This window comes from Pollicipes pollicipes, unplaced genomic scaffold (genome assembly GCF_011947565.3).
Source record: "Pollicipes pollicipes isolate AB1234 unplaced genomic scaffold, Ppol_2.1 Scaffold_2555;HRSCAF=2994_pilon_pilon_pilon, whole genome shotgun sequence".
Lineage (NCBI taxonomy): Eukaryota > Metazoa > Arthropoda > Thecostraca > Pollicipedomorpha > Pollicipedidae > Pollicipes > Pollicipes pollicipes.
In genome coordinates this window covers 23,195,662-23,218,605 of record NW_023596136.1, presented here as the reverse complement: position 1 = coordinate 23,218,605, position 22,944 = coordinate 23,195,662, and the positions used below count along the sequence as shown (strand labels likewise).

The 22,944-nt window shown below is 64.9% G+C and overlaps 1 protein-coding gene across 1 annotated transcript; it reads right to left on the bottom strand.

Moving 5' to 3' along the window:
• Positions 1–952: 952 nt before the first annotated feature.
• Positions 953–21,294, bottom strand: LOC119102505 (homeobox protein homothorax). Its single transcript, XM_037225884.1, has 7 exons — positions 21,087–21,294; positions 20,673–20,911; positions 18,490–18,631; positions 12,730–12,780; positions 11,286–11,336; positions 4,023–4,223; positions 953–1,129 (listed from the first exon to the last, which is right to left on the bottom strand). Exons 1-7 carry the CDS (start codon positions 21,102–21,104, stop codon positions 1,118–1,120), a joined length of 714 nt encoding a protein of 237 aa, XP_037081779.1. The 5' UTR covers positions 21,105–21,294; the 3' UTR covers positions 953–1,117.
• Positions 21,295–22,944: the final 1,650 nt, after the last annotated feature.

Below are 22,944 nucleotides of genomic sequence, written 5' to 3'. Positions count from 1 at the left end.
GTCGTAAATCATTCAAAGAAAACAGAGAAGCGCATTTGGGCGGCCTCAGACCCTCGTAAATCTGTCGCTTCTTCCGCAGACCAAGACACGGTGTAGTGTTATGATCTTGTTTATATCATCGATGTCCTAGGTTGAAATCGTATACAAACGGTAAACCAATTATTTTGGCACATAATTAACAATAATACACCATCACAAACGGTTACGTATTTCAGACACTGCGCAGCATGGAACTCAATCGAGCCACGAAACAACGCCATTAAAGTCATCAAATAAAACTAATCGAATCACAGTGTTTCATCCAAGAAATAGCACTTCCTACAAGAGTCGTAAAGCTCCCTACTAATACCCTACAGTACGGAAATCATGAAGATGAAATATCATCATGTAATACTGCCAGACTGACAACTTCATTGCGAAATAAAGCACCCGGCCGGACGCCCGGCGGATACGAGAAATTACGTATATCCATAGTTTGTACAAATGCAACGAGTATTCTTCACAGTCGACGCGTGCGCTCGCCAGCGCATGGGGCCAGGCCGAGCGCCGCGACCGGCGCCGGCCCAACAGATCAACATAAACGTACTCCCAGTCCCTGAATGTACTGGCTAAGCCCAACAGGATTCGCCCTGCGCGCGCGCCTCTCCGTGACCGGAGGTCAAGGTCACATTGGCGGCGAGCCGACGCTCCGTCGTCCGTTACAGCCACGCAGAAGAGGGAAAACGGCAACGGCGTTGGCGGCGGCGGCAGCGACGACGACGGCGGCGGCGGCGGCGGCGGCGGCAGTGGCGGCGGCGGCGACGGCGCGGCGTCACCGCCCATGGCGCCGGCGCCGGTCGCGTCGCTCTGTTTACGGGCCAGCCGCTGCCTCTCGGCTCACGCCCGCCCGCGCGCGCGTCCGCTCGCCCCGGCGCCCCGGCGGCGCCCTACTGCATAAACGGAGGGGTGGTCGCCCCGCGCGCCGCGCCTGCCCCGCCCGCGCCCGCGCTCGCGCCCGCTCGGTTTGTCTGTCTGTGCGCCCGGCTCGGCCGACGCAGGCGCAGTGTAGAGGCGCCGACTTCCAGTCTATCCAGCGCTTGTTGTCTCCCCGTTGTAGACGCACGAGACGTGAATTCGATTACGTCCGCATCTGCAACAGCGGAGACAACCGCGCGTTAGATGGACAGCGCCACACACAGCTGCGCCACTCTACACTGCGCCATGCGTCTCTACACTGCGCCACTTGCGTCTGCCGAGCCAGGCTGCGCGCACGTCTTCTCGATTCTGCCGCACTGAGGCGGGCGCTCAATTCGAGCGCGACTGATAATCGAGGACTCTGCGCAAACCTGGAACAGCAGAACCGACGCACACCACAGGCAGACAGACAACGGCGGTGGGGCCACCCCAGCAGAGGCGCGACCGGCCCGGTTAGGCAGGCCAAAGTCTACGGCGCCACCCCTCCTCTGTATATGCAAGTGACCGACGCGGCGCGACGCGTGCAGTTGTCCCGGCCTCCGCTCGGGCCCACTTGGCGAAAGACGTCGCCGTTGGCCCGTCCTAGCCCCAGCTCGGGCCCCTCTAGCGGGAGACGCTGTCGTCGGCCCGTTCCGGCCCCAGCTCGGGCCCACCTAGCGGGAGACGCCGCCGCCGGCCGTCCCGGCCCGGGCGGTCCGAAGCCCGCGTGGGCTCCAGACCTCCCCGAGTCCCGCGCCCGGAGTGGCCAGCGGTCCAGGGGCGAGCCCAGCGTCGACCGAGGTCGGGCCGCACTAGTACGACTGGAGTCGCTCAGCGGGCGGGACACACTGATAGCTAAGGGTGATCGGGTGCAATGCCCTCTGAAACTGGTGTAGCTCGGCCAGGGCGTCGCTCAGCGCCACCCGCCAGCCACCAGCCGCGTCGTCAGTCAACCACGGAGGTCTCAGCGAGTCCCTGCGGCCCCCAGCTGGTCCCGTGCTGCGGGCCGAGCGCGCCGCTGCCCCCGCCCCACCTGTCCCGACGCCCGCCCCACCTCGGCCGCCAGCGCCGGTCGCGCTGGCGGGCGGCGGCGCCCCGCTGGGCGTTCGGACGTGGGAGCGGCGCCGGGCGCGGCGGGGCGTCGCGGGTCGCGCCGCCGGCACGCCGATCGCATCGCCGGTGACCTCGGGCGCCGCGGGGCGCGTCCGGCGGCATCACAGGCGCCGCGCCGGCCACCCCGTCACGGCCCGCCCCTATCGCGCCGCATCGCCGTGTAGTTTCAGGTAAACCGGTCGCGTTTGAAGGGCATGACTCTTTTCCCTGTCGCGCCGCGCAAAAAAGCCGCTAACCTTGCTAATTGCAACTCGGTGAGGAATTGACAGCTGCGACAAAAGACGCCGAGTGTGCGCGGCCGCGCGGCCGATGCTCGCAGGCGATAGCGGTAGCGGCGTGGCGGCGGCCGGGGACGCACCAGCGCACCAACGCACAAGGTTGGTGCAGCGTCGGGCCGGACGTCGGGCCGATGATGTCGGCGGACCAGACCGGCCGGTCGGCCTGCGCCCACAGTACCGGCCACCGCACCCGGTGCGGCCCGGCCGGCCCGGCGGCCGTCCGTGAGCGCGTGACGCTCCAGTGACGCCGGGGAGCGGCCGGCCGAGCGCGCGGCGCGCGCCGGGCAGCGGCCGTGCGGCCGGCGCCGTGGCGGAGATGGCCCGATAGGCGACGGCGGCCGGCCGGCCACACCGGCCGCCTCCTTGTCAGTGGGGTCACGTTGTATTTTATCAGGCCGGGGCGGACGCGGCCGAGGCACGGGAATAATTCCCAAATAAACGATCCGGACCGAGATAGCTCGGAAATTCGAACGCTCAGATGGTCGAAATCATAATAAACCTGTGGCGACCGATCGACCTTCGGCGCCAGATTTATGGATAGGCCGAGCGGTCGGTCAAACCCATTCTTTGGCCTGGGAGCGGGCGCGACGCAGCGCGATGCGGCGCGACGTCCGCCGGCCGGGCCCGTAAACACGCGGCGCGCGCCCGCCAGACGCGAGGCCTCCGAGCCACGAGGCGTCGCCCAGCGCATGGCAAAAACGGCCGGTCCGGCGCCCGCTAATGGCGCCGCTTTATCCCCGAGTCGCTGCGCCGGCCGGCAGCCCTAATCCAGCGCGTCCGAAGCGGCGATAAGTCGGGCGACCGTCGATATTGTGCCTGGACGGCGGAGACAAATTCCTATCGGCGTGTTTACAGTGGGACCGAGTTAGTCAAAGTTCAGGCCGGCTACCCGCGCGATGATTTATCCTGGCCGTCATAAACATGTCAAGCGAGCTAGTGCAAACACAAACGGCCGGCGAGCCGCTCTAGTACCCTGGAGTGGGACTGGTGCGGGCAGGCCCCCGTCTCGTCGCCGCCGCGCGCTGACAGCCCGCCAGGCCGGCGCGGCGGGGCCGGCGGCGGCCGCGGCCGGCGCCCGCCGTCTCCTCCCGAAGGTGGCTCGACCAACGCTATCAGGCCCCGGATCCACCGGAGGCGGAGATGGCGGAGACAAACATCCCAAATGGTATGGTGGGTTGCCGGCCGGACGCCAGGGAGCTGGGAGTATATCCGACAGAAGGCTGCGTTCCCGCGCATGCTGATGTACGGTCAAAATATATTTTGACAGCGTGGCAGCGTCTGTTTTTTATTTGCAACACAAATGATCATTACGTTCAAGGTCTTAAGATGACATTAAGGTCAACGGCGTTGCGGACTACATCTGTAACCGCTCCCAAAGGAGGCGCACAAATTAATATCAAGCCAAATTATAAACTGAGTCCGCGGACGAGCCAGACGGCCGCATGCAGCCGCCGCCGGCGCACTTCAAGCCGGCAAACAGCCTCCCACGCCCGGTCCCGCGCCAGGACCCCCGTCCCGCTGGCTCAGGGTCCCGCTGGCTCAGGGTCCCGCTGGCTCAGGGTCCCGCTGGCCCCGAGAAGGGGAGAAAAGAGTGGAGACAGAGAGCCCGACAGAGAAGAAAGAAAGAAAGAAAGAGAGAGAGAGAGAGAGAGAGAGAGGGGAGGAGAATGAGAGAGCGAGAGAGAGCGCGGTACTCACGATGTCTGGCGTGCTGGTGCCATCCTGGCTGGCCTCGGCCGACGCGCGCGAGTTGCCACTGTTGTTGTTAGTGTCGCCGTGGCCGTGGTCACTCGTCTTGGCCGCACCACTGTCCCGCTCGTCGATCACTAAGTCTATCGGCATTTTGCCCTTCAAACAGCTGATGTAGCGGTGGCAGAAGTTGTCGCACAACTCGTGAACCTGCAACGGAGGAAGGTCGTCAGGTGAGGGCGGCGCGGGCGGCGACGGCGGTACGCGGCGCGACCGTGGGCAGCCGCGGAGGCAGATAGGCGGCACCGCCTGGACGCAGCGCCTCTAAGGCAGCTACTGCCGGTTCCACGATGTGGTATCAGTGAACAGACCCGTGACTTGTGACGGGGTGGCTGATCTCGTATCAGTACAGGTCGGCTCAGGCTCGCGGTGGATGTTTCAATAACTTGCACAAGCTTGCTTTGGAAATTTCCAAGCCCGATGTGAGCATGTGCATGCTAACGGACAGAACGAGAGCTAGCAGATGCCGTCCTACACCAGGTGATGCGGTGGATGACAGAATCAAGATCGTAACTAGGTACGTTTAACTGACACTCTGAGCATAACTAACTAGGGCGCGCACGAACTGTCAACTGACGTGCGTTTGCTTTGAGTCCACATCCACACCTCCGTTGGGGGAACGGCAGATGCCTGGAACACGCAGTGGCAGTTGAACTGCCGCAGTAAAAGCTTTAGAACTCTTTGTTTGCTCTTGAAACATTTTAGCCGGGTGGCCGAGGGCTTATCCCCCTCCCCCTGCCCCCTCCGAGGGACACGTGTTGAGAAATTCGGTACAACCCTAACAACGGATTTGGGGGACCGGTTACGGCTCAGATGCATAAGCTTCTTAAAAAGCCATCCTGGATAAAATCGGAGCTTTTTGTTACAAAGAATGTTAAATACTCGTTTCACGGAGTACGTATTACTAGCAACCTGCGGTCGGTGACAATACACTTTTACCGCGACCGGCATGCTAAACCAGTGACATTCTTTCTGGGTCTGCACGTATTAGGACGAAACATCGCCCCCGGCATGACCATTCAAGGCGGGGCGGCCGGGGGGATGGCGGCTGCTTTCCTAGCAACGGCTGCCGCTGCTGCCGGCTGGCTGGCGCCAAGCCCAATTGGGTCGTGTCACCGCCCCCCCCCCCCGATCTACACCCATCCCTCTCCCCCCCCCCAACACACCATCCAGCAGGGGGCCCAGCCCACTGTTTTTCCGCCAAACTCCCGAAAACGAGCCGTCTATGTGCAATAACACCCACTAATGTTGTTATGACTGAGCATAAACATTGGCAGCGGTCTTGCAACAAACACTGAAAGGAAAAGAAAACAGGGGAAAGATCAATTAAATGAGTTTTACCGCGGTGCTCAGTCAGCCATTGTTTTCCACTTAATGAGCGGCGTCCGCGCCATGCACGTAACAATCATGCCCGGGACAGTGCCGGGTCCGAGCGTCACGGACTGGGAACTAGGCGCCATCGAACGCGGACCGGTGTCGAAGGCAGCCCGGTCCACGCTCACGCTGAAGGCCCGTCGCGCCCGGCGGGGCGGCGCAGGCGGGGCGGAGTCGGCGCCTGCCCCCAGCCCAAGCCGGACACGGCGGTCAGCTGCGCCACACAGAACGAGAGTCGAACACAGCCGGCCGTCGTCCACAAGCTGCGCCTCCGACCGCAGCAGGACTTGCTTCCCCTGCCCTCGCGTTCCTGCGCGGCCACGTGCCGGCGCAAGGACGCCCGACCCCGGGCGCCGCTGCCCGACAGCGGATGGAGAGGGGCGACCTCTGCCCCGTTGGCCAACGGAAGGCTCGGGCGCTTCGCCTGCTCGCTGGCTCCGACCGGCCTCTGGAGGAGCGCCGGTCCCCGCGCAGTGCGCCAGCCGAGGCGTCAGGTGGCGCAGCTGGCGCAGCTGCCGGCCGGCGCCAGCCCGCTGCAGTTTGCGCTGATTGGGACACATTCTTGCGGCGCCACAAAAACGGCACCACTCGCCGGCCGACCCGCCAGTGAAATATCACCGGAATCCGTGTGGGAGGACGCGGAATGAAACAACAAAAACGCCGACCTTCGGCGCCGGCGAGAACTGGCCGCCGCAACGACGCTGTCATTCAAATCGCCGTTTTAATGTTTAAGAAATCGCGGCGCCCGCTGCGCCGGCCGATAAATACCATCAGGATTGCGTGACTCAATCCCAGTCGCGTCCGGCGCTGGTCGGAGAGAGCGCGGAGAGGGCAGAGTGGCGGGGGAGCTGGAGATATGTCGGATTCCGCGGAGAGCAGCCGAGGAAAGAGGGACAAGAGACAGAAGGAAGAGAGAAGGGAGGCGGAACGGAGAGAGGGTAGGAGAGGAGGTAATTTTACAGGTTGATGCAACTCACGTCCAGAAGGATAAAAAACAAGGCACATCCGATGCACAGCAGGGGCGCATCGTTGGAGAACAAATCCACGGGAACTGAATGGGAGCTGAGCAGAGCGATCAGGGAGAATGGGCAGAGCGGGTGGAGGACGAGGGGCAGAGCGGGCAGAGTGGTCGAAGGACCAGGGGAGAGGGGACAGAGCGGGCGGAGGGCCAGGGGGAGAGCGGGCAGAGCGGGCGGAAAACTAGGGGGAGCGGACAGAGCAAGCGAAGGACCGGGGGAGAGCGGGCGGAGCGGGCGGAGGACCAGGGGGAGAGCGGGCAGAGTGGGCGGAGGACGAGGCGCCCTGGGCCGAACATGGGAGTCGGAAACGGGCGCGCATTACATTCCCGATCCTGTCTACAACAAAGGCTGGTCAGCGGTGCAGGATTGCACGAGTGGCAACCTCCGAGCGTTACGACCCCATAAAATTGAATAACGCTCGGTCCAGCCGACGGCCGTGCGGGTCCGCGCCGACAGCTCTGCCTCCAGCTGCTGCAGTCCAGGATGGCTGAGATCGGTCACAAAGGCTCGCGCAGGGCCCAGAGTGTGTCCCTCCGACCGACAGGCCGCCGTCCAAGACCGGAGACTGTCCCTGGTGCCTCTCTCCCCGCGAGAGTGGGTATGGAGCAGGTCGTGTCCCGCGTTGCCCCGCGCGGAGTCAGGGTCGGCGGAGGGACCTGACCGATGGCCACCTGCCCCGCTCGTGCGACCCACAACAAGGACTGCGACCCCACCGCCCTCCCCGCTCATACAGCCGGTCGGCCGCCAGCACTGCAGCAATCCCGCGCCGCGCCATAAATTTCCCAAATCGCAGCGGCAACAATTAATGAATTCTTCAGGCCGGCCGAGCTCATCGCGACGCGCCATTACCTCCGGTGTGGCACGCAACACGTAAGCGGACACGGCACATCTCGGCGGCCGGCCGTGGCGCCTCACTCGCGCGCTCCGGTCTGCACGTGCTGTCGGCGCGGGCCGCGGTCCCCGGCGCCCGCCCCCGACCGCCGCCCCTGACCACGTCCCGCCCCCGGGCCACGGTCCCACGCGCAGCCCCACGCTTCCCATCCTGTAAACGATGCAATGCCAAGCGCGACCATTCTCAAGGCCAGCCGGCCCGGTGCTAGCACGGGCAATAAAACGGTCGGCGCCACACGAGCTCCCCCTCTGCACCAGCCCCCCCCCCTCGCGGTCCATCCTCAGGCCCGCCGCGCTCCGCCGCGCAGTGTCGCGGCGCGCGGGCCAATATCGCGCGCCGACGCCCGCCCTGCGTCAATATTGAGAATGGTCCGCATTCCGCTATCTTTATTGCATTGTTTCCCTGTAATTTTGCCGCATTCTCTATCCATTTTGTGCGCGACCGTCGGCCCCCGGGGGCCGTTTATTGGTAGGCCGCTGACAGACGACGCGGCGAGAGCAGCGCGTCTCGCCGCGCCGCGCCGCTCTCGCCGCCGCCGCCGGCTCGAAAGCGGCGCACGTGCCGGCCGGCGGCGCACCGTCAGCTGGCCTCCCCGCCGACGCCGGCGGCCAATTGCGCCTCTGACCCCCGCAACTAAGTCACCTGCAGGTGACAGCCGCTGGAATCGAACCTCCCGCCGCAGAGTGGTCACGTGCAGACTCCGAGGGGAGGCGGAGGGGGGGGGGGGCGGCGGCCATGCTGGTGACGTGGGCCGTGTCACTTGCAGCGCCGCCGGCCGAGGGGGCGCCGGGGAGGGGAGGGGGGAGGGGAAGGCGCGGCTGTCATCGGCTGCGACGGCCGGCGCGCGGCGCCAGACCGACTCACGCGGCGCGCCCGGCGCGGTGTCGACGCCGGCGGCGCGGCGGCGACATTCCCGGCGCGCGCCGGCCGCGCCTCTCGACGGACAATGGGTGTCGGCCGGCGGGGCGTCACCCGGCCGCCGGCCGCCGGCTACGGCTCTCCATTACGACCATATGGTGCATGCCCCGTTGATAGGCGCGGACGCCGGCCGCGCGCCGGCCCGCGCGCGCCGCGGGCGCCGACATGTCGGAGCGGCGCGTCGACATGTCGGCGCCGGCCGCGTCGACAGGTGGGCCGTGGGAGAGCGCCGGTTCGCGGCCGGGCCGACGCAAACAGGCCGTCGGCCGCCGGCAAACAGAGCGTATTTATCGAAGTCAGGCCTGTTTGGGGAGGATGGCCCCGTCGGCCGGCGGCGCAAACACGCTGATCTGATGGCAATGATGATTGTCGGAATGGGTGCACACAATGTCCGGCCGTCGGAGAAGTGGCTACCGCCGCGCGGAATCCGCCGCGTCACCGGCGGCCAGCGTCCGTCCGGCACACACACACAGACGCGCGGCCCGTGCATGCATGCCAGGTGTGCGCGTCACACTGGCGGCTGCGAGAGAGCGCGGCGTGCAGCGGCGGCCGCGGGTAACGGGCAGAGGGCGGAGGAGCCGGCGGCCGGGCCTCGCGCGACGCTGGGCCATGGCGAGAGGGTGGGAGGGAGACTGAGCCGCAGGTGAGGGGCGGAGGGAGACGCGCGCGGCCAGAGGCAGAGAGCGGGGGAAGGAGAGAGTGAGGGAGAGGGAGCGAGCGCGCAGAGTGTGGCAGCGGTCCGCTGCGGAATGTCTGTGCGGCGAGCTGATGCGCCGGCCATATGGCTGGTCGGCGGCGGCGGTGTCTGTTTTGGCCCTTCGCGCCGGCCGCCCGCACCCCTGAGCCGAACCACACGTGCAGCGGGCGGCGAGCGCCTGCAGCGGCGGCGGCGGCGGCGGCCATCTGGGGCCGCTGCCCTCCATCGGCACTCCAGTCCCGCCGCCGGCCGCGGCTCGACGCCAGGTGGGCCACCGGGTCTGGTCGGGCCGGCCCTAGTCCGGCCCGAGTAGGCCCCGAGTCCGGCCCGAGTCCGGCCTCAGTCCCGCCCAAGTCCCGCCCAGGACTGGCCATAGCCCAGCCCGAGTCCCGTCCAGGTCTGGCCCGAGTCCGGCCCAGTCATGATCACGTCAAGTGACGTGGTCCAGCCGGGTGGGCTCCAACCAGCGCCGGAAGTGAGCACTGCAGGTGCTGGGCTGCTCCAGCCGGCCTGCCGCCGCCGGCAGCCGGTCCCATCGACCCGCCCACCTCACTCGTGCAGCCAGCTGACTGACCCGGGGCTGTGAAGAGCCGGACCGACCAGGCACGCTGCCCAACTCTATTCTCCAGCTCGTCCCCTTGGCTTGGCACCCCCAGCTGGTCTCCCAGCCGGGTCCTCCCGCTCAGCTTATTGCACCAGACCTCGAGTTCGGCAACCGCTGCGACCCGGCGCTCCCAGGTCACCTTAGACCTGCCGGCTCACCGGTCCCGGACCCGACAGCAGCCACCAGCGGCCAAAGTCGTAGCCGCCGCCGCCGCTTATCGGCGGCCGCCAAATTGACGCGACGGCGACAATCATGGACGGCGCGGCCGTGCCCGCCGGCGATGTCCCCCGGAGGCGTGCGTGCACTCCGGCCACGCCAGACTGGCCGCCGCCGCCGCCGCCGCCGCGGCCGCCGCCGGCGGCGCTGCCAGCCTTTGCATGGACGAGCGTCACAAAGCCGCGCTTGATGTATTTTCCTGGAAACGGGCGCCGAATGCAGTGGAATCGTGAAGGTGGAGCGGCCATCGAGCGGCGGAATGGGCTATGTCGGCGGCGGGCCGGCCGGCCGGCGCGTGACTCATCGCAACAGACCGGGCCGGGCCGGCAGCGGCGGACAGGGACAGCGGCAGGGGCCGGCGGCGGCGGGCAGGGACAGCGGCAGGGACAGGGGCCGGCAGCGGCGGACAGGGACAGCGGCAGGGGCCGGCGGCGGCGGGCAGGGACAGTGGCAGGGGCCGGCGGCGGCGGGCAGGGTCAGCGGCAGGGGCCGGCGGCGGCGGACAGGGACAGTGGCAGGGGCCGGCGGCGGACAGGGACAGTGGCAGGGGCCGGCGGCGGCAGGCAGGGACAGAGGCAGAGGCCGGCCGCGGCGGACAGGGACAGTGGCAGGGGCCGGCGGCGGCGGACAGGGACAGGGACAGTAGCGAGGTAGGGACAGAAGCGAGGATAAGGTCAGGGTGCGGCGGGAGGAGGAGAGGGGATGGCAGCAGCGAGCCAAGAACATGGACATAAGGGCCAAAGGCCGCAAGCTGTTACAGCCCTTTCCCTCAAGAGACAGGCGCCGAGCCGGGCCAGTACGGACGGACAGCAGTGAGACATGGACCGGAACGGACCGGAGGTACACCACGGGCTGACGCCGACAGCAGCCAAGCTGAGGACGGAGCTACCAGAGTCCGCGCCGACGGCAGCGCTGACAGGCGTCAAGCCATGCAGCTGGCCGCCCGTCTGGCGGGGCGGCCAGGCCAGCACAGCCCAGCACGGCCGACGGGGCGCGGCCGCACACGCCTTAGGTTGGCGGCGGGAGCGAGTCCTCGACTCTGTCTGGCTGGAACCGCCCTCGGCCGGCCACTCGTCGCGCCGGACACGTGTGAAGCCGGCGACACGACAGTGGCGGCGCGGCGTCCTGTGTCAACAGCGCTCCCGGCACCCTCCCCGCCACCGGACGTGTTTATACCTCCCTTGCAACTGGGGAATAATAGGGGTGCATGGGGGGGAATTTATTCCCGCTGCCCGGGATCAGAGGGAGATAAGGCTAATGAATAAAAATGAGAGCCCCGGGTGTAGATTAGGCATTAGTGCGTTCGGTGGTGCGGCTGGTGCCAGACGCAGTGGAGAAAAACTCATTTTGTTCGGCCTTATCCGCAGAAGGTGCGTGTAATCAATCAAGACCGAATGAAGATAGCGAGCGGGGGGAGACACACGGGACCGTTCTGGCGCCGCCGCGGCGCCGGGCGGGGCCCACACGACGGACACGACGCGGGATGCCTCACCTTTTCTAATTCGAGCAGATGAAACCGCAACACTTGAATCGCTTGCACCATCTGCGGGCGGAGAGTGGGCGTCATTAGCGTCCGCGGGGACGCCCGCAGGAAGGCTCCGCTGCCAGGCTCGTCTCCCCTATATGCGGCGGCCGCCTGTCGTCTTGACCGGGCAGAGAGGCCGTAAATCAATCGCCCCGGGACAGGCACAGATCGTACATGACATCGGCTCAAACAACGGGCTAAACGATTCAAATTGCATGCAATTGACGAGGGCATGGTCGTGGTGGTTTGCGGCATGTGGGCGTGAGCCGGCCTCGCACACCGCGCTCACGAAGTCCAGCTCTGACCCCGCCACGCAGCGCGTCTTCCTTGCAGCGGCCGGCTAACATGCCAGCTGTCACGTGCTCTTCGCTGAGCAGTCGTAACTGCGGTAACAGTGACGACACAACGACGCTCACGGCGGCATTCCTGCGTTTTCTTAATGAAAATACCAGGTAACCGCACGTGACACGGATAAACCAGAGACTCCAGGTATGCGACAATCTGTCCAAAAATGACGGAGCACTCTTTTTCTGCCTCGCTTGAACAAGTTCGGGACGGGTCTATCGGCCTAATATTATGCAGGATCAGGGGCTGGCCATAGTACTCATAAAAACGACCGAAAATGGAAGACACAGATTCAGCGGGATTCCGGCGATGATCTTTTCGAAACAAAACAAATGTAATCAGACGCCCTAGAAAGTGCTAGCTAAAAAGGTGCTATTACACGGACATCTGGCTTAACGCGTCGCCAAGTTCCCCAAAAATTCCTTATTGGCATCTGGGCAGGAAGCGAAACTTTGAATTCCAATGACTCAAAGGTAACAGGTCTCCGAAACGCCACGACCGAGTCGTGTGACGATTCCCGCCGCGCTCCGCCAGCGGGGTGTCGGCTTACAGTCCTGCCCGTGGTCGTGACCGCAGTGTGGGGAGGCTGGAGATGACTCAGCTGTGGCGGCTCAGGAGCCGGCAGCGGACGGCAGCGCTGCTGGAGCAGCACGCCCGCCGCCGGGTGCCGGAGCAGGCCGTGCGGCCTCCCCAACCGAGGGTCACCCTCGCCGTCCCCACCCCGCGCCACCCGCCGCGGCCGGTGGCCCGGGCGCGCGCGCCGCCACACCGGTCCCGCCGCGTATTTTTTCTGCTCGACAATCCGGCCGATCTGGCAGGGCACAAGCCGGCTGTCAGTGGGCGCCGGGGCCGATTTGGCCGCCCAAAATACACCTGTCGGCCGGCGTTAGCGCGCGCCGCCGCCCGGCCTCGTTACCTCCTGGCCCCTCAAGCGCCACGCGGGCCCAACTCAAAACGTGGCGCCGCCAAAATTAGACGGACGGGTCGCGGTGCCGGGCGCGCGCGTTTCCAGAACGCCTGGCGCCAGCGGCGGCCGGAAGCTCGGACGGCCGGCGCGGGTACTTACTAGACTATCTAACTCCGGGTTTGGACTGTAGTATGGCTTTTCTGCTCGAATCTGAAACAGACACGCCAGTGGTCAGAGTCGTCAGGCGCCGCGCCCGCCTCGCCGCCCAATGGCTTGGAATCAAACACGACAGGCACACACAGACACCATTCGTGTGACTTTCCTGGCGCACACAACAACACCCAAATATTTACACCAAACACGCCCATGGCAGCAGATTTTGTCGCCTGCCCGACTGCGGCAACAATCGCAGCCGCAAAAACACGACAGAGTTGACCAAACACGCGCGCTATTCGAAAATAATTCCGACCCTATGCAAATAGGGCCGGTCGCTCGCCAGTCGTTGATTAACCAGTCAGTGCGCCGCTGTGCCCCGGCTAATAACAGCGTGTCAACAAACAGCGCCGGTCGTCGGACAAACGGGCCACTCGACGTGAACGTCCTGCGACGATTACAGCACCCCTTCCTGGCGCCGCCGCCGCCGCTGTTGACACACGCATTGTGGCCGAGGCGGCGGCGGCGGCGGCTGGGGCAATCACAGCGCAGACGACAGGGTGCGGGGATCGGGCACGAGGAACAGCGGTGCCAATGGGTCCCCCACGCGGGAACAGCGGCGCTGACGGCTCCGGACACGCGGGACAGCGGCGCCAACGGATCCGGACACGTGGGACAGCAGCACCATTGGATCCGCATTGACCAGACAGCTGTGATGACCAAGCGGGCCCAAAAGATCACCCGGCGCGCTTATAAATCCTGTACACTTTGCGTCGGTGCATTCAGTCCAAGTATAGCACATTCGAAATTCAGCAGGTATGATCTTACGCAGCTGATGCCATGGAAATGTCCAGTTTACCAAAGCAAAAAGAAAAGTGGTTCGTGCATGGGCTTCAGTCGCGTTAAAGGCTGTAATGTGCGGTTGTTTAACAACCCAAACTTGACATGTTAATTGCGATACAACAGAAATTGGCACAGAGCTGTATTTTGAATGTATGCTAAAAACATTTAAAACAGCCTGCATAAGGAACATGTGACCCTTAAAACCACTGCAAAAATGTCACACCAACTAGAACACTGGGATCCATTAGTGTAGGCCGAGGCGTAGGAAGGATTTCGAAACGGCGGAGCAACTCGATCTTTTTCACTAACGAAAACAATATCAACGCGGCGTACACGGACGATACTTGTTGCATGACGTATAGTTCCATCACATAATTTCAATTTGCTTTTTTGGCGCGCGTAACTTAATTTACTTTAAGTGGTAACATTTGGCCATTTGTCTATTGGCGATGATTGGGGTTCAAGGGCTTGTCACTTGCACATTAATACCTATGTATATTTGGTAGGGGGAACGTGCCCCAGTGCTACCCTCCCCATCTGAATAAGCTCCTATATGCAGACGTAAGTTTGCACACACAGAAGCCGCTGCAGCATTGGTCAGTGGCGAATTTACGCCATGAGCGCCAAGCTGTGGTGCGGCCGGTGAGGTCGGCACAGCACAACACCGGCCATGGTCCGCGTCCAATCACTCCCATAAACGTCCCATAAAGAGGCGCGTGTGTCGGCGCCGCTCCGCCGGCGGGGGGCGGCGCCGCGTCGCCGTCGACGCGACGCCGCGTCGCCGTCGACGCTCCCCGCCGCGCCCGATCACGCCAGATATGAATATGAAAGGAGCAGCGGGTGCAGCGCACGTGTTTTAAACATGGGCGCCGCCGCCGGCGCGGCGCGGCCGGCGCGGACGGGCCCCCAAACGGGTCGGTTTTTCTCGTTATGTTTTAACGATTTCCCAGCCGTATCACATGTCGCGGCGCGGCGCGGCGGAGGAGCGCGCGGCCGGCGGCCCCGCGCGCGGCCCAGAACAGGAATCCATCTTGTGTCGCGCTTGTCTCGCGTCAATCTGGAGCGGCAAAGGTAACAAATTACGCCGGGCACTGAGCTGTCAGGAATGCCCGTCCCATGGGGCGGCTGCGGCGGGACAAATGTCCCCCGCCGACGAGCCCCTCTCGCCGGCCAATGAGCGCCAGCCCCTGGCCCGCCCGGGCTGAAGGAGGCACTGTGATCGGCTGCTCCGGAAATGTTTTACAACCGAAGCCCCTGCGAGACAGTTACCGTCGCTGTCCTTATCGGCTGGTTATTGATTACAGACAGTTAACGTTAGCGTGCACTTCCCACTGAGGGGGAGAAAAGCGCAGAGAGAAGTAGGTTAAAGACGCACTCCGCTTTTTCTAGCGCCTCCATGACCGGCCAAGCGCACGAGCAGATTCGCAGCTACGGTATGCCCGGAATTCTTCTCTACCAATATGCACCTGTTTTACACCGGCTAGTGGCCATAAATCAGCCAAAGTACAGCCTTCTTATCCTTCTCACAATTTCTGGCATCCCGCTCTCAGGGAGGATGAGCAAAAACGCGCGCGGTGTAATATCCACCCTTTTTGTGGGCTGGTCCCCAGTGTATCCAATGCCTCGTTTGGGGTAATCGCACTCCCTGGAGAGAGATCGCATTCCATTTGGCATAACAAAAGAAAACAGAGCAGTGTCACCCGGACGGGTTCGCCCCTCGCCGCGCCGAGAGCGTGCGTTTCGCACCCCTCCCCTCCCCTCGGCCGGGGGACGCGAAGGCCGGATAGCGACGGCACGGCGAAATCGCACACAAAGCGACTGCGCTCTAATGGATGAAACAGAATTGTTCCAAGCCAGCGATTTTACACATTTGCAAATTCTATTGGTCGTCGAGCGGCGGGATGATACGCATTGTCTGTGTGCAATCAGTATGAAGTGGAATGAATTCGAGTCAAAATAGAACCGCGGCGTGTCGGTGGGAGTGGCGGCACCGCGTCCGGCCGGGGCCGCGGCGGCGACCCGCGTCCAGCTCGTTGTGAGACGGTCCACCCGCGGGTGCATCAGCCGGCACCCGGGGCCAGCGGTTCGGGAGCTCAGCTACGTGACCGGTGACACCTGCGGGTGCATCAGCCAGCACCCGGGGTTAGCGGCTCGGGAGCTCAGCTACGTGACCGGTGACATCCGCGGCTGTATCCGATGTGCGCCGCGCGTGTCCGGTGGTTGTGTCCGCCGATTGTCCGCAGTGCGTCCTCGCCGTGTGTCCGCGGTTTGTCCGCAGTGTCCGGTGGCTGTGTCCGCCGCTTGTCCGCAGTGCGTCCTCGCCGTGTGTCCGCGGTTTGTCCGCAGTGTCCGGTGGCTGTGTCCGCCGCTTGTCCGCAGTGTGTCCTCGCCGTGTGTCCGCGGTTTGTCCGCAGTGTCCGGTGTCTGTGTCCGCCGCTTGTCCGCAGTGTGTCCTCGCCGTGTGTCCGCGGTTTGCCCGCAGTGTCCGGTGGCTGTGTCCGCCGCTTGTCCGCAGTGTGTCCTCGCCGTGCGTCCGCGGTTTGTCCGCAGTGTCCGGTGTCTGTGTCCGCCGCTTGTCCGCAGTGCGTCCTCGCCGTGCGTCCGCGGTTTGTCCGCAGTGTCCGGTGTCTGTGTCCGCCGCTTGTCCGCAGTGCGTCCTCGCCGTGCGTCCGCGGTTTGTCCGCAGTGTCCGGTGTCTGTGTCCGCCGCTTGTCCGCAGTGTGTCCTCGCCGTGTGTCCGCGGTTTGTCCGCAGTGTCCGGTGTCTGTGTCCGCCGCTTGTCCGCAGTGCGTCCTCGCCGTGTGTCCGCGGTTTGTCCGCAGTGTCCGGTGGCTATGTCCGCCGCTTGTCCGCAGTGTGTCCTCGCCGTGTGTCCGCGCTTTGTCCGCAGTGTCCGGTGTCTGTGTCCGCCGCTTGTCCGCAGTGTGTCCTCGCCGTGTGTCCGCGGTTTGTCCGCAGTGTCCGGTGTCTGTGTCCGCCGCTTGTCCGCAGTGTGTCCTCGCCGTGTGTCCGCGGTTTGCCCGCCATGTCCGCCTTGCGAGGACAGCTATCCGGCCACCGCCGGCGGCTCGTGCCGCTCCGCCCGTCCCGTAACGGACGGCGGGCGCCCAACTGGCGCGCGCGTGGGCAGCTCGCTTTAGTATTTAAAGGGTCTGGTAACCGGTCATCACGGACACGCACCCTGCCGCCCTTTTGCCGCCGATCTTGCGCGGCACACGCACGCGCCGCGCGTGCAAACGAGAACTGGACAGCTGCTGGTGAATGGAGCTGCCTGCCGTGCTGGGCCAGGGCTCCGTTCAGTCACAGGCAAATGCTGTAAAAATATTAGTTAAGTGGAAACTCGCCATTTAATGCGGTTTGTGTGTAATAATTTTAGGATGTGCTTTGGTGTCATTAGGCAATGACAGAGAAAAAAATTGCCAAGGTGCATGACATTTTAGAGAACAGTATTGCATAAAAGTCTACATCACACTTGCATTGCGAACTACGACACGAACTTTGAGCCAGCATGCATCACACAACAATCCATACAGGTGTTTTTTTTAGGAAACGCTTGCAACTTTTGTCTTCCCTCTGAGTTGTTTGGGTCCCTTTCCCTTTCGGACAAACAGTTATGCGTCCTGGAGCACATGAAACTGCATGCAACGTAACAACCGCGCCGACAAACCGATCCCCGACGATAACGCGTGCCACTGCATCAAACACCGAATTCATCCACAGAAACGGCCCAGTACCGCGCCGCCATCCAGTGAACCAAGGCCAGCACATCAGCCACAACAGAACACCACATTCAGAAACATCTCTTCAGAATCCACCACAACTTCGGCAGAACTGCCCGTAAGTGCAGCACGACAGTAACAAACGGCTGCCCGCCCCACGGCCATTCAACAGCCGGCCGGGGCGGCCGCAGCGGCGCAGTTGGGCCATCCACGGGGCAAGTGGCCGCGAGGGACGCGCCGCGGCGCCGCCAGCATCTGCGCCGATTTGCATACACGGCACATGTCGAACACGGACGTCACATTATTTGTACGGGGAGTTGGCCCGCCGGCGCTGCGGCCGCCCCCCACAACTGGCAACTACGGCACCGGCGGCAGCATGACGAACGGCCGGCCGGCGTGATTTAGCACCAGCCTGAACGTGACGCCCCGCATATCTCACGGCGCTCACACGTGCGGACAAGCGAGCCGCTCCTCCCGGGGCTGAGCGGGAGGCGGCCGCAGCTCAACACACGCACGCACACGCACCAGGCAGCGCACGGCACAGGGGTGCCCGACGGTACACTGATGCACGGCACCGCCCGTTGCAGACACGACACCGCACACGGCTCGGCAGAAGCCACGCCGACCGCCAGCGCCTGTCAGACGCTTAACATAAATTAAGCATTAGTGGCGCGGCCGTCCCCTCGAACGCGGGGCTACACCAGGCGAGGGGGCCTCGGGTGGGGCCGTCGCGGCGCCGCTCCGGGTCCGGCCGGGCGCCGCGGCCCGGGCCCGGCTATTGCGGGCGCGGCCGGCCGGCGCCGGGCCGCGTTCCCCGTGAGAGCGCGCGAGCTGCGCGACTGTGAGAGCGGGCCGGCGTTCGCGGCCGCTTGCCGGTCGGCTCGCGTTTCCCTCATTATTACTGTTTACTACGCACTGGCCGCGGCGCGGCAAACAGGGCGCGGGCGCGGCCGACGCGGCGCGGCGCGGCGGCTATCGGCCGGCGCATCTGCCCTCCCCGCGCGCCAGCCTGCTTTTCATCTTTTCAGCGCGGTGCCGGGACCTTCTGGCCGAGGCCGCGGGACGGGGGACGGCGCAGAAATTCGGCGCACAAAGGGCCGGCCCGGCGGCGGCGCCGGCCGCCACAATAGCGCCACAATGGGGCCAAGTGAGCAGCGGCGCGCCGGCCGCCGGTCGCCGGCCGGCCGCTCGGCAGCCTGCCTACCTGCTTGCTGAAGACGCCGATGTCTTCGTTGAAGGACTCGGAGCTGCAGACGTCGCCGCCGGCCACGCCCGGGTCCCGCGGCGTGCATGTGGCCAGCTCGCACTTCTCGAAGATGAGCGCCAGCAGAGGGAACAGCGGGTGCCTGCAGCATAGTGCCCGGGTCAGACACGGCAAACACGGCTCGGCCGGTGCCGACCTGTCACGCGCGACAGGCAGGCTGGCGCGCCGCACGAGCTGGGCGCAACGTACCTCACGCCGGTATTACTGCGCCGCCGCCCGTTTTCACATGCCATCAGCATTTTATTACGATGGCTTGCTTGCTTGGACGTGCTCCCATGTCAGCTAGCAACGTGTAATATCTCAATATTTTGAGCTGGAGTGATTACGGCGCGTGTGTTCCATCAATCACAGAATATCTGCACCTTGACGGGCGGACGATCGGCCCGTCCTAAATACACAGCCCAAACAGCTGGAAAACCGACGGTGTGTGAAACTCGGGAAACACAATCTGCCAGTCAGGTCGGCCAGAAATACGGCGTCTGGGAGCCCGAGCAATTCACCGCGCGGCATTCCTCTCCTGGCGCGGGACCATTGTCAATCTCGGTGCGCTGAAGTGGCCGGCGCGCACGCTGCGTGATGCCATACGTAATTAAATGACTTTGGAGTGGCTGTTATCATAATTTGAGGACACAGTGTGGGTCCGATAATTACAGCGGGTGCGTGCTTTATCTGACATACCTGACGGTCGCGCAGGGCGCATGTCACCGCCGTCCAAACAGCGGCGCGCCGCCGCGGGGCGCCCGTACCTAGCCCGGGTGGCCCGGCTGGTTAGTCAAAGCCGTTGTGACGGCCACCACGGGCCGCGAGGGGTCGCGAGGGACCGCGAGGGCTGGACGCGAGGGGCGCGTGAAAATCCGCCAAAAATGCGGCCCAGCAGCAGGAGGGGGCTGACTTCGGGTGCCCCGCCGGCGCCGGCGCCGCCGCCAGGCAGGGGGCAAGGACCGAGCGGCGGCGGGCCCACTAAAAATAGCGCCCCTGCCGAGGGGAGCAGCGGGTGCGGCGCGGCCCGGCCAGACCCGGCTGGGCACCGCTGCCCAAACTGGGCTCGCGTCGCCAGATTATCGGCATTTACGGCCGGTCAGGCGCGGGACAGGCGGCACACGGCCGGGCCGCCCGGGCACGGCCGTGGTCGGGGTTCCCGGCCGGCGCCTCGCCGGGCCTCACCGGGCGTCATCCGAGGCCGGCCTGAACGGACAGACCCGGGCCAGGAGAGCCACTCACACCGCGCGAGAGCGGCTGACACCGGTCTGACACCGACTGACACCGGCCTGGCACCGAACCGCGCCGGCCTGTCACCGACCGACACGGTCCAGGAGACCGGTCGGCGGCGCGCTGGAGCTGACGGACACCAGCCGGGAGCCGACTGATCGGCTTAGGCACCGAAGGAGACGGCACCGGGCGTCCCAGAACTTGTCAGAACGGGACCGGCCAGGACCGGGATTCCCGGCACCGCCTCGTATCGTGCCGGGATCAGCCACGGCAGCTCCGGGAGCGACAGGGTGTGTGCCAGCACGGCATGTGCTACCCCGGGAGGCTCCGAGCCGTGGGAAATCGTCCCCGGAGAGGAGGCGCGGAGGTGGGGGCGCGTCGGGCATTACGGGAGCGGTTCGGCGTGTTCGGGGACAGGCAGAGATTGTCCTCGGTCTACGCCGTCGTTGCGGGATTGGCTGGCGCTGGACTGGGACGGAGGGATGCCGGTCTGGGAGCAGCGGACACTGCTTCTGGAACTAACCGAATGGCCTGGGGTACAACCGAAATATTCCCTGACCGGCCGGTGACCAGCTGAAACCACCCTGAAATATACTGGGTGCGCCTTGGGTAGGCCAAATGAGATTTCCCTTGGGGAGACCGAAACGTGCCGGGCTTGGCCAGAGCCACGCCCGGCGGCCGACCGTGCCGGAGCTCGACCCGTCCTCTTACACTGGCCCGCCCAGCCCAGCGCCGCCGCCCCAGGTCCTCCCACGCCGGCGGGCGACACCGCCGCCCTTGAGCCGGCGCCGCCCGCGCTGACCGGGCCGGAAGAGCCGCGAGAACGGCGTCTCAGCGCCGCGGCGAGGAGGGGCGCCGCGCGACGAGGGGAGCCCCAGCTGGCGGCCACATGGCCTCCGCCGGCCGCTACTCACGCGTAGATGGCGTCCTTATCCCGCTTCTGAGCGTCGGGCACGGCTGTGGCGGCGCCCATCACGTGGTGCGAAGGCGGCGACACGTGGTTGGCGGCCGCCTGGTACGCGTGCATGCCGTGCGTCATGTGCGCCGGCGAGTGGCTCATGCTGAGCGAGTGCAGCGACCGCTGGCCGTGCGGGTCGTACATGCCGCCGGCCATGCCGTCCATGCCACCGAAGTGGGAGAGGCCGTACTCCTCCTGTGGGCAGAGACAGACGGCCGGCGTCAGCGACGACGGCGGCGGCGGCGGCGGCGGCGGCGGCGCTGACGGCGGCGACGGCGGCGCGCTGACTCTGCACCCGGCGCGGCCGACAGCGGCCGGGCGGCGGCAGCCGGGCGAGCGGCGGGCGGCGGGCGGCGAGCGGCTCACTCACCGGGCGGGTGCCGGCCATGGTCGCGTCGTCAGTCTGTCGGCCGGGCGGCCCGCACGCTCTCGCTCGCTCCGATCACACCGCGGTCCGCATCATTGCGGCGCGCGCGCGCGTCTCGTCTCGCTGCAGCACAGTCTGGGCGGCCGCACGCCGCTCTCACACACACACACCGCCGGCGCCGCGCGCGCACTGTCAATCAGACTGGCCGCCGACCCGGAATGGATAGCCTGTCGGCCGGGCGCCCGCGGCCGCCCGCCGCCGCGCCGCCGCGCCGTCAGCTGGCGCGCAGCCGGCCGGGGGCGGAGCCAGCGCCGCTCGCCCCGCCCCCCGCTAACATGGACACTCGCCGGCCGCCGCCGCCGCCGCCGCCGCCGCCGCCGTCGCACATATCGGGAATTCGAAATAAAAGAAGAGCTTGATTCGACGCGGCGCGCGGCCGGCGCGGCGGCGAGTAATTGGAACGGGCCGTGCTGTCCATAGCTGACGGGCGGCTCGATGGTTAGCGTACGCATCCCGCTCCCCCGCCGCGGCCGACGGCCGGCGCCCATAAATCACTCAAATTGGACTGTCCGAGGCAGAAAAAAACTGCATCCTGGACCTGGCAGAGCCTAGCCGCTCCACAAAAATGCCGGGTGTGCGATTTCAAAACCTTGTCTCGAGTGGCGGCGGTTTTTCGGATGCGTCGCCAGGGTTGCGTGCGTCACGCGTTTCCAATAAGATAACCAGCTTCGAAGGCATTTCAACGTGAAGGAGCTCTTGTGCGGCCGCTCGATCATAGCGAAAGGCCGCCTCAAGGCTGCAGAGGCGGTCAATGGCGAATTTTTGCGCCGGCTCCATTGCCTGGCGCCTTTGTACCCGAGACTTTCGAGCAAGCCTGTCACCCAGGTCTGCTGATCGGAGCCTAGCGAGTTCAGCGATTCCTGATTCTCCGTACTCGGCGTGCCTGGCTGCCCCAGCCTCGTGTCCCTCGCCGGTGAGCTCGGCCGGCGGCGGCAGCGGCCGCGGCGGCGCCGGTGACGCGCCACTCCAGCGGCTGTCGCAGCCGACAGCCCGATGACGCCGCGCCGGTCCCGACTGCCATCGACCGACGCCGCTGGAGAGAGGGAGAACGCGGCGGAGGAGCAGGAGGAGGAGAGATGGAGGGTCACGGCGGTCCGGCGGGCTGCGGTCCGAATAGATGGAGCTTGGGCGGAGAGCTGGGGCCGACGCAGAACGGAAGAACGTGGAGCGTACAGCTGACTGTGGCGAGGTGACGCGGTGACGGACGCGGTCTCTTCGCGATGTGATCACGCGCTGAACAAACATGCACCACTCCTCGCACAGCGGCACTATCTCGGTGGCGTGTGCTGCACTATCAGTAAACCTGCGTGTTTGTTTGCGGTTGTAATTCAGCCAAGTGAGGTTTAAAGTGGCGTTCGATGACAGATGTGAGCATACTGCGGGCGCAGAGTTACATTAAGCAGCTTCTGAGCCACCCTTATTTCATGCCGTCTCCTACACACCCAGCTTATCATGTGTACGGCGTATTGTTCGGATGCTGTGGTCATACAACTTCCGATGTACTTTGTTGAGCTCCTGCGGAGAACGTTCCTCCTGGTGAGCGATTCAAGTTCAGCCCCTCACTAGGATACACTGCTACAGCCTGGGATGACCGACGGGAGCTATGAAGTGCCACGGATAAAGACAAGAACATCCCTGCAGACCCATGACTTTGCAGCAGAGTGTTCCGCATCAGTACGGAGCCTTCTCGGGGAGTTTGATTTTATTATTCCTCATTACATAATGACTCTTCAATCGCGTCGATTTACCACTCCGGAGCCCTGGATGGCGTTGTCCTCTGCCCAGATTTACGTGGCATTCA